This window comes from Chiloscyllium plagiosum, chromosome 3 (genome assembly GCF_004010195.1).
Source record: "Chiloscyllium plagiosum isolate BGI_BamShark_2017 chromosome 3, ASM401019v2, whole genome shotgun sequence".
NCBI classification, from domain to species: domain Eukaryota; kingdom Metazoa; phylum Chordata; class Chondrichthyes; order Orectolobiformes; family Hemiscylliidae; genus Chiloscyllium; species Chiloscyllium plagiosum.
In genome coordinates this window covers 79103982-79115478 of record NC_057712.1, presented here as the reverse complement: position 1 = coordinate 79115478, position 11497 = coordinate 79103982, and the positions used below count along the sequence as shown (strand labels likewise).

Sequence of the window (11497 nt, the reverse complement as noted above, 5' to 3'; positions counted from 1 at the left end):
ACTCTCACCTTGACCTCCCCCCACCTATCGCATTTCAAACGCCCCTCCCCCAAGTCCCTCCTCCCTACCTTTTATCTTAGCCTGCTGGACACACTTTCCTCATTCCTGTGAAGGGCTCATGCCTGAAACGTCGATTCTCCTGCTCCTTGGATGCTGCCTGACCTGCTGTGCTTTTCCAGCAACACATTTTCAGCTCCTATCTCCAGTACTGTTCTATATTTCCACAATTACAAATGTGATTTCAGACAACCAATCAAGCTTTACATTTAAACCTATACAGAATGAAAAGAAATCCAATACAATACCCAATAAAGCATAGGGAAGCATTGTTTAACCAAGTTTAGGCACTTACTTTCTTCATCTTCACCAGTGTCAGATGTTACAGTGATAGTGAAACTTGTGGGATTCTCCGACACCACTAGAAGAAAACTAAATATTAGTACCTGTAGAATAGACTAAAGACTAATAATAACTTCATTCAAATAAGATACATTTCTAAGCCAATAAACCAGTTTAATAAACATTTTTAGCTTTCATATTATATTATGCAGTGTTTGCTGATACAGGCATATAGGTCGTTCTGCTATTATGTGACAGTTGCATTTCTCTGCAATCTCACGCTATTAAAAAAAAATCACACTATGGAAAACCGCTTTAGAAAACTGCACTGCGGAAGATCATTAATTAAAAAAAAGTAACTCTACCCGTTCACTAGAAAGTTGGTATTATCCAAACAACATCCACAATTTGGCAATCGCGTTATAGCCAAATCGCGCTGACAAAGTCTGCGCTATAGCAGAACAACCTGCAAACGTGCATGCGCTGAGTTTCAAACAGTGCATGTTATCATTTAGACTTTATATGTTAAGTGATGTGCAAATTCAGGAATGCACACACACGGAAGTAATCTTTGAACTCAAAAAGGTCAAAGTTCATGGATCACTTAAAAATTTAGAAGTACAGCTAGTAATTAAGAAAGCAAATGGTATGTTGGTCTTTATTACAAGGGGTGTAAGTACAAGAACAAAGATTTCTTACAACAATAAATGTAGCGCCTTGGTGAAACTCCAGCTGGAGAACCGTGCGTAGTTTTGATCTCTGTACTTACAGAAAGATGCAAATATTGTAGAGTGTGCAAAAATGTCTCATCAAACTAATTCCCAAGGAAGAAAAAATTGTCCACTGAGGATAGATTAAATAGACTGGGCTTATATTCTCTGGAGTTTTGTAAAGACAGGCAATTTCATTCAGACATCCAACATTCTTCCAGGGATTGACAAGGTAGATGCAGGAAGGGTACTCTCTGATTTGGGCGCCCTGAACCAGGAAACAGTCTCAGAATAAGCCACAGGCCATTTCAGACTGAGATGAGAAGGAATTTCTTCTCTCCGAGGTGATGAATCTTTGAAATCCCACAGTGTTGTCAAGATTCTACATACTACAAGACAGTGAAGATGGGAGTTTATTTTTGCAGTGTCATAAGTCTTTGGAACACTTCCTCAAAAGGGGATGCAACGGACTTTGAACAGAGGTTGATAGATTCTTGAAAAGTAAGTGGGTGAAAGGGAATTGGGCTTGGAGTAAGTGTGGTTGAGCAGTAATCAGATCTACAATAACTTAATGAGTGGCAGAGCAGTCAGACTCCTGCGCCCAACTTGAATTGTTTATTTCATTTTTTTCACCCTTGACTTCTAGAAGGTTAGCAGAGGAAATTGACAGCCAAACATAAACAGGTTTATGAGGTTAGCAAAAGGTTGCAATGTCTAGCTAGTTGTTATAGTGATTGCTGTGCTTTGGTAACATTTGAGGTGAGCTGGGAGATAAAAGTGGAAGCCTCATATATCAAAAACAGAAAAGGATTTAAAAATTAACTCCTAAAGAGGACTGTGGCCAAGGATATCTAAGTTTTGAAAAGCCAAAGGTTCCCAATGTTTGGCAGCATCAAGCAGAGTCAGTGGGATATTTCTACTTGGGGTAATGGCAATGGTTTAGTAACAGTCAGAATGGAGAACCTTGAAATTTGACAGCAGCTTAGGGGATTCTTCAGTGCTAAGTGCCCTCTCTATGTTGGTGCACAAGGGATAAGCAAAAAGGAGCCACAGCTATATTGGAGAGGGGGACCAAACACAAAGAAATGTCTGTTCATCAGTTCAGGTCCTTGAATTGTTCTCAATTTTTTTTAACTATATTTGCAAGGTAGGATTCTTTCAGATCCAGGCAGGGCTGCTCAAGATTATATGCAACAGGAGTGATTCAGCTCAGAGGTGGGTAGGATCATTCCAAGAACTTTGGATTTAAACATTAGAAATTGGATGAAATAAAGAAAGATAGTAAATGTACAGTAGGCACAAATGTGAAATAAGCACTTTGGGTGGGGTGGTGGGGGAAGGAATGCAAAGAAGATGGGCAGAGCTGCTTAGACCAGATTACCACCACTAAGATATAACTCAATAGCTGGGAACATAATAGCTGGAGACAGTGACATGAACATAATGAGTTACACGAACAGCCATGAACAAGAAATGGGGATTCAACTGGATTTAAATGTAAATGATCAACAGGAAAGCTCTGCAGGATTATATGCAAAACTTTAAAATACACTTTTAATAGATTAGGTTCCATACAGTGTAAAAACAGGCCCTTCGGCCCAACAAGTTCACACCAACCCTCCGAAGAGTAACCCACCCATTTCCGTCTGACTAATGCACCTAACACGATGGGCAATTTAGCATGGCTGATTCACCTGACCTGCACACCTTTTGGATTGGGGAGGAAACCGGAGCACCGGGAGGAAACCCACGCAGACGTGGGGAGAATGTGCAAACTCCACACAGACAGTCACCCAAGGCTGGAATTGAACCTGGGTCGCTGCCGCTGTGAGGCTGCAGTCTAACCACTGAGCCACCATGCCACCCCACTTATCCTTACTTCCAAATAACAGCCCTACACCTACTTCATTCTGTTGATACTTGCTTTTCTAATAAATCAATCCAAACGCGGGACCTGACAAGATGGCAGGGATTCTGTAGAACTGCTGTGGATGGCACTGCCTAACAGCCAAGGCCCATTGGGGTTTTTTTGCCATCCCTGGTCAACTTATGCATAGGAATTATTAGTTTGAAAATTTAAAGAACACATATTTGTTGATAATTTGAAATGGGAAGGATGCCAAAAGGTAAAGGAGCGAGCAAACAGCAGCAGGGAGGACACTCCTGTGCAGTAGCAGACACACCAGAGGCTGCAGCAGCGGCCTCTCCCGAACCCCCAGGGGACCTGAGACTCTCAGAAATTGGCGGGAGCGATGGCGAGACTTACCTCAAAGGTTGAGGCTGCGATTGAGAAGATCCAAGCCCAGGTCCAATCCATCGCATCCATTCTGCAGAAGCATGAACGGGAGCTCCGGGGCCTCGGGGAGTGATGGAGGAAGTGGAGGGTGGAACTACAGCATCAGAAGCTGCAATCAAGTCCTCATCCGGTCGGATCCAGGTGCTGGAGCAGCAGGTGCAGGTCTGGAGAGACCAGGTTGACGACCTCGAAAATCGAGGTCGGAAGACAAATCTCCGGGGTCCCAGGAGGTGAAGATGGTGGGCAGCCTGCCAGTTTCTTTGAAAACTAGCTGCTGCAGTTCCTGGGCCTTCAAATGGAATCTGGATGGCTGCAGATTGCCGGGGCTATCGGGTTGCAATGCGCAGGTCAGGGCTGGTACAGCACTGTCGCCTGGTCCTAGTGCACTTCCACACATACAGGCACAAGCAAATAGCGCTAGAAGCCTCCAGATCACTGGGAAAAGACCCACAGGTATTGCTGCACAAGGTGTCAAAATCATGTTTTTCCAGGATTTCTCGGCAGTTGTAATGCGAAAGAGGAAGTCCTTCGATGAAGTTAAAAAGAGGCTGAAGAGCCTGGGCATCCAGTACTCCATGAGGTACTCCTTCAGCCAGGAGGACTCAGTTTATACGTTTGACTCAGCAGATAAAGCTAAGAATTTTGTAGACACTTTAAAATAAACCAACTGGTCTTAAGAATATGAATAATGATAGTCCTCTTTTCCTTCTTTCCCTGTGTTTTCCCTTTCCCCAATAATTTTTTTTAAAAATCTTGGAATATGTTGTTCCTATTATATTTTTATAACAGGATTTCATCATGGGAAATTTTGTGGGTGTCCTTTATTGTCTCCTCTTTTTTTGCTCTCTTTCTCTTTTAGTCACAAATAGGGGTGACATGGAGCCAGGGACGGGTGGAGTGCTTATCCCAACTTTGTCTTTTTTTGTTGACTTAAGGATTATCTCCTTGTTTATTTACTTTATTTGCCTAAGGCTGGGGAACAGTCCAGGCTTGAAGGAGCTGTGGGGGTGGGGAGTGCATGGGTAGGGTGAGTGCCCCCCTATTGGTGGTGGTGGTTGGGGGGGGGGGGGGGGGGGGGAGTCTCCGATTCAAGGTTTTATAGTTGGTTTTCTTTGTAGTTTTTTAGGAGCAATTGTTATTTGTAGTTATGACAGAGTAGTTTTTGTATACACAATTCCGCGACTCTGAGTCTTTAAGACCATAAGACATAGGAGTGGAAGTAAGGCCATTCGGCCCATCGAGTCCACTCCACCATTCAATCATGGCTGATGCGCATTTCAGCTCCACTTACCAGCGTTCTCCCCGTAGCCCTTAATTCCTCTAGACAACAAGAATCTATCAATCTCGGCCTTGAAGACATTTAGCGTCCCGGCTTCCACTGCACTCCGTGGCAATGAATTCCACAGGCCCACCACTCTCTGGCTGAAGAAATATCTCCGCATTTCTGTTCTGAAATGACCCCCTCTAATTCTAAGGCTGTGTCCACGGATCCTAGTCTCCTCGTCTAACGGAAACAATTTCCTAGCATCCACCTTTTCCAAGCCATGTATTATTTTGTACGCCTCTATTAAGTCTCCCCTTAATCTTCTAAACTCCAACAAATACAATCCCAGTATCCTCAGCCGTTCCTCATATGTTAGACCTGTCATGCCAGGGATCATCCGTGTGAATCTCCGCTGGACACGTTCCAGTGCCAGTATGTCCTTCCTGAGGTGTGGGGACCAAAACTGGACACAGTACTCCAAATGGGGCCTAACCAGAGCTTTATAAAGTCTTAGTAGTACATCTCTGCTTTTATATTCCAACCCTCTTGAGATAAGAGACAACATTGCATTCGCTTTCTTAATCACGGACTCAACCTGCATGTTTACCTTTAGAGAATCCTCGACTAGGACTCCCAGATCCCTTTGTGGTTTGGCTTTATTAATTTTCTCACCATTTAGAAAGTAGTCTATGCTTTTATTTTTTTTGCCAAAGTGCAAGACCTCGCACTTGCTCACGTTAAATTCCATCAGCTCTGGCACAACCCCTCAAATTTTTGATTAGTGCATTTTCTAAGTTGAGTGTCTTTGGAACACAGCACATTATTATGGTGGGCGGGGGGGCATGGGATTTCAATTGCCTTTTGGATCCAACAGTGGACAGGATGCCTTGTGGGCCCCCAACTATTTCTTCACAGGCCAAGCAGGGGGCTGACTTATGTGAGGAGTTGGGGCTGGTGGACATTTGGAGATGTCTTCACCCTAAGGGTGAAAAGGGACTTCACCTTTCTTTCAAACCCACATTCATGTCACATGAGCATTGATCTTTTTCTGACTCCCTCAACCCTTCTGGATTCGATTATGGGTTGTAAAATTGGAAACATAGCTATCTCTGATAGAGGTGAAGGTTAAGGCCAAGAGTGAGGGGCTAAGTTTGTGGTACTGGTGTCTGGATCCTTTTCTCTTTAAGGATTCCAAACTTGTGGAATACATTTTGAGGGAGTTCCAGGAATTCTCAGCTATCAACTCAGTCACGGCTAGTAGTCCGTCTATGTTATGGACTTTACTAGGGGATTAGCTATTTCCTATTCGGCTAACTGAACGGGGAACAGCAACGTCTACTTGAGACAAGGTCGAAAGCCGCCGAGGTGGCACATTTTGCATGGCCTTCGGTGACTAAGCTACAGCAGATCATGACCCTCCGGGCTGCCTTGAATTCGATACTCACACAAACCGTAAAGAACTTGCTTTTGCTAGACAAAGGCTGTTCAAGTATGGGGATAGGCCAGGAGATTATTTAGCATATCTGACTAGGAAAAAGCGTGGCTCCAATCCATCACTGCAATTAGAGACAGTGCCGCGTCCTTACATACGATGCCAAAAGGATTAATGAGGCTTTTTGGAGTTTTTACGCTGAATTGTATTGGTCTGAAGGTTGCAAAGACAGGTGGGCTAAGATGGAAGCCTTTTATAAGAACCTGGACCTCTCGGGGTAACCATGGAACGGGCCTCTCACATTAATGCCCCCTTGACAGTTCAGGAAATACAGGAGACAACTAGGCAACTTCAGAGTGGGAAAGTGCCTGGCCCTGATGGTCTCCTGGGTGAGTTTTATAAGGAGTTTACAGGGGTTCTGTCAGGGCCGATGTTGGAGATGTACAATCATTCCTAAATGCATGAATGCCTACCATCATCTTTGAGAGAAGCTAATATTTCCCTCATTCATAAGGGGAAGGTTCCTGAGGATGTGCCTCACAGAGGCCCATCTCTCTACTAAATTCAGATTTCAAGATTCCGTCTAAGATCTTGGCACTGAGATTGGAGGTGGTGTTGCCCTGGAGCATTGGAGGCTGAGGAGTGACATTATAGAGGTTTATAAAATAATGAGGGGCATGGATAGGATAAATAGATAAAGTCTTTTCCCTGGGGTGGGGGAGTCCAGAACAAGAGGGCATAGGTTTAGGGTGAGAGGGGAAAGATATAAAAGAGACCTAAGAGGTAACGTTTTCATTCAGTGGGTGGTACGTGTATGGAACTATCAGAAGAAGTGGTGGAGGCTGGTACAATTGCAACATTTAAAAGGTATCTGGATGGATATATGAATAGGAAGGGTTTGGAGGGATACGGGCCAGATGCTGGCAGGGGGGCACCAGATTGGGTTGGGATATCTGGTTGGCATGGACTAGTTGGATCGAAGGTCTGTTTCCATGCTGTACATCTCTGACTCTATGAGGATTAGACAAGTTTTACAAGGGGCCGTAGGCATTCTAATAATATTAGACAGTTACTGAATATGATCCAAGCACGTCAGCAGCGATCAATTCAGAGATCGGTGATTTCCTTAGACGCAGAGAAAGCATTTGACTGGGTGGAATGGCTGTATCTCTTTTACGTCTTAGAGCGGTTTGGGTTGGGTGGGATCTTTGCTCGGTGCGTGGAGATTTTATATCGCTACCCTCTGGCCACTGTCATCACCAATGGGGTGAAGTCTGGGAACTTTAGGATTGAAAGGGGCCAGTAGTCAAAGCTGCCTCCATTCACCGTTGTTGTTTACGTTGGTGATAGAGCCACTGGCAGAAGCCATTTGTCAGAATGTCAACATAACCACTCCAGAAGTGGGATCGAGGGCACACAAGATTATACTATATACGGATAGTGTCCTTTTGTTTTTAATCGGACCCCATCTGATACAACGTATTAATTTATTTGGGGCTATTTCAGAATATAAGATCAACTTTGCAAAGTCAGAGGCTATACTTTTGGGGACCTTAAGGAAGTGCCAGAGGTTGAAGATGGCCCTAGGTTCCCTTTTAAGTGGTCACGGGCAAATTTCTGATACCTAGGTATTTTTATTCCCCCGACATTTGATCAGTTATTTCGGACTAACTTTGTTCACCTGCTTGACAATATTAGGTGGGATCTCTAGAGATGGGAGGCTCTTCCAATTTCGTGGTTGGGCCAAATAGCCTTTATTAAGACAAATGTCTTTCCTCATTTGCTTTATCCCATGCGTTTATCCCTATAATGTTTCCCGGGTCAACATTGCGGAACATTATGGGTTGGTTTAGTTCCTTCGAGTAGTTGAGCTGCAAATACGGGCTGCCCAGCAGAGATCTTTTCCATTCTTTTTCAGATTGGGAATTTCATCCAGAAGATGACCATGCTTCTCACTAAGCCTTATAAGGCCGATACAGAGAGGCTGTTGCTACGTTCCACAAGCACCCTCTTGGTTAGAGCCCTCTATCGCCTGTTGGGTGAAGGGGCCTTGCAGGATATTAACTGGTTACGTGAGGTCTAGGAGCAAGTGCTAGGAGTGGAGATCTCTTCTGAAACCTGGGAGGACATGCGAAAGATCTCAATCTGTAATAGGACATGCGCTATGCAGTTAAATGTTCTGCAATAGGGCTCATTTGGCACTGGCCAGCCTGGCAAAGTTTAAAAAAGGGGCATCTTCAATGTGCCCCATATGTAAAATAAGGGTAGGGACTCTTACCCATTACTTGTAGACATGTCAGAGGCTCAGTGTTTATTGGAGCGCTGTGGTGAGAGAGATAGGAAGGGTACTGAGGACCGAAGTTAAAGCTGATCCAATATCTCTCCTCCTCGGTCTACCAAATTTATCATTTTTAGATGGGCATGGGAAGAAACTATTTAATATTCTTAGATACTGTGCACAGAAGAATATTCTGATGAATTGGGTGTCGGAGAACCTGCTGGGCTTGTTGGGATGATGGAAATTAATTATGGAGCACATTCTATTGTATCTTTTTTACAAACATGGTGCACCGCAAAATAGACCATTTTTATAAGACATGGCAATCCTTTTGGAGTTATTTGGATACAGATTTGTCTGCTATCTTAACTAAGGCGTCTGTTTTACCATAATGGTAGGTTTGCTGAGCCCTGGAGAGGGCACTCCTGAGTTAATACGAGTGCAGAGACAACGCTTCCTGTTTCCTGTTTGGGAGCTCTGTGCCAAGCATTGCTATTTTGTGTTTTTGTGTGTTTTAGTTGTCACTTATTTATTGGTGTTGTTTTGTATAGTGTTTGGTTTTGTTTTGTATTATAGAGTACGTTAGTAGTTAGTAGACAGTAGTTGTATTGTAATTTGTGTTTTTCTTTATTATACTAGTATTTGTTATATTTTCAATAACTTTATATTTTTGTAAAGTAAAAAAAGATTTTTTTGCGCTAATAAATATATTTACAAAAAAATTCAATCCAAATTGTAACAAAGAATGTTATAAAACAGATTTCTTCAAAAGTTTGAGAAAAATCAATACAAATGAGAGCAGATACAAAGTTGATAGCCAACACTGTGAAGCCTTGATATTTAATATTTCAGGAAACTAGACTATCCAAGAATCCCTTCAGTGTGGAAGCAGGCCCTTCGGCCCTACAAGTCCATACCCACCCTCCAAAGAGTATCCCACCCAAACCCATTCCTCTACATTTACCCCTAACCTACACATCTGTGCACACTATGGGCAATTTAACATGGCCAATTCACCTAACCTGTACATCTTTGGATTGTGGAAAGAAACCAGAGCACCCGGAGGAAACCCACACAGATATGGGGAGAATATGCAAACTCCACACAGCCCGAGGCTGGAGTTGAACCCAGGTCCTTGGCACTGAGAGTTATCGTTACTTCCAAATAACAGCCCCACACTTAATTCTGTTTACCCTTGCATTTCTAATAAATCAATCCAAACCATTAAGAATGCATTTAGTTTTAATCAATCAACAGTACCATTAGCTGGCAATAGATAGCTTTTACAATATATTCACATATATGAGATGCTGAATGCAAGAAATAAAAAGATTTCAAGTAATGCTTATAATACAAAGTAAATCATGTAATGCAAGGGCAAAATTTAGTGATGAAAATAACACACGTGAACAAAGCATTCACCAGAATGGGGGGTCATAAAATTTAGTGTAAGATTACTTACAGTGTGGAAACAGACCATTCGGCCCAACAAGTCCACACTGACCCGCCGAATGGCAACCCACCCAGACCCATTCCCCTACATTGACCCCTTCACCTAACACTACGGGCAATTTAGCATGGCCAATTCACCTAACCTGCACATTTTTGGACTGTGGAAGGAAACCGGAGCATCCGGAGGAAACCCACGCAGACACAGGGAGAATGTGCAAACTCCACACAGTCAGTCACCTGAGGCGGGAATTGAACCCGGGTCTCTGGCGCTGTGAGGCAGCAGTGCTAACCACTGTGCCACCGTGTCGCCCACCAGCAAGAGGTTTAGCAAGAGATAGTTTAAGAAACAGCCACAAAAACAAAACATATTATGGCTGAAGAGTAATGCCTCTGCTTCTGAATCAAAAGCTTGGGCTCAAGTCCTACCATGGCATCATTAGCCATGGAAAATGTGTTTATGATGCAGCCAAGCAGGTTGATAATCCATCCAACTCGTCATTGCAGACAGTTGGTGAGATGCTTGGTCAGCCATGTATGATGTGACATGCTGCACCTATAACTTTGACAAAGATGCCTGACGCTTTATAGTTTAAGGTTAATCACAAACAGAGAAAACAGATTCCAGTCTAGAATGAAAAAAGAATCGAGGTAAAGACTAATGAAGGGGGAACAGAATGTCTCAGCTATTCGTCGGCTATTCTGTTTTTAGGCAATTTTTTCACGAGAAAACTTCATTCTGCTGCCCCTTTATTTTGTTGTGCTTCAGAACATAATTACTCATTGCTGCAACACTCCATACACCTTACCTTTCTACACGTGGGTAAAAATCAATTAAACTGAATCACGCACATCATTATCGCCAGAGCTAATTCTCGTGTTACAATATAGATGTTCCCATGTACAAAGGATCATGAACTCCCAACCCTTCATCCTCGGACGGCTTTGAGAAGACTAACACTTAGCCAGACTATCTACCCATCTACCTCTACAGAATCCTGAAGAAGGGTAACACCCGACTTCTCCACCACCCGACGCTGCCTGACTTGCTGTTCCTCCAGCCTCATGCCTGTCCAATGTGTCGATCTATCTACCACACACGGTTGCCGTTTGAGATGCTGACAGCTCCCGGCCGGTCACAGTGACCCCCGTGATCCTCCCCGTTAACCTCCTCCTCCACCCCCGGCCGCCAGCCTTTACCACCCCAGCCCCGTCTCCCCCTTCCCCAGCCGCGGTGCTCAGTCTCAGGCCTAGGGGGCTAGCTCCCGCTCCTCTCCTTAGCCGAAAGCCCTCGGCCCGCTCAGAGGCCTCTCACCTGTGAACGAGTCCGGGTAAATGGACTCCAGTGCCTCCAGCTCATTGCGCTGCTCCTCGGTGTAATCGGTCATGTTAAACGACTGAGAAACGCCATTGAGATAGAGAACAACGCCGACCGACAAGCCTGCTCTGCACATGCGCTCCCCGTCCTCTCCCGTCACCCTCTTCCCCGAGGGACGCCTTTTTGCGCATGCGTAGAGGACCAGCCCCTGGTACCGACTGATGGTGTTTATCAGGGCCGAGTCCTCCCAGGCGGGGAGGCGATGGAGCTCGGAGGACTGATGAAGGGAGTGGGGAGGGTTCCTCTTGCCGGTATGGCGTTGTTGGCCTGAAGCTGCGAGAGGCTTTACTCTATGTGACTGAGTAGGTTTGCTTTTGTATTAGCTGTTTTGTTAGGCCAAATTGAGTATTT

The 11497-nt window shown here is 44.3% G+C and overlaps 1 protein-coding gene across 1 annotated transcript in view; it reads right to left on the bottom strand.

Moving 5' to 3' along the window:
* Window positions 1-11268, bottom strand: part of rwdd1 (RWD domain containing 1) — a 27543-nt gene extending 16275 nt beyond the window's left edge. The window contains exons 1-2 of the mRNA XM_043684958.1: window positions 11084-11268; window positions 353-418 (exon numbers count right to left, since the gene is read on the bottom strand). Coding sequence (XP_043540893.1) covers window positions 353-418; window positions 11084-11222 — 205 coding nt within the window. The 5' untranslated portion in view covers window positions 11223-11268. The remainder of the gene's footprint in view (window positions 1-352; window positions 419-11083) is intronic.
* Between the last annotated feature and the right edge of the window lie 229 nt (window positions 11269-11497).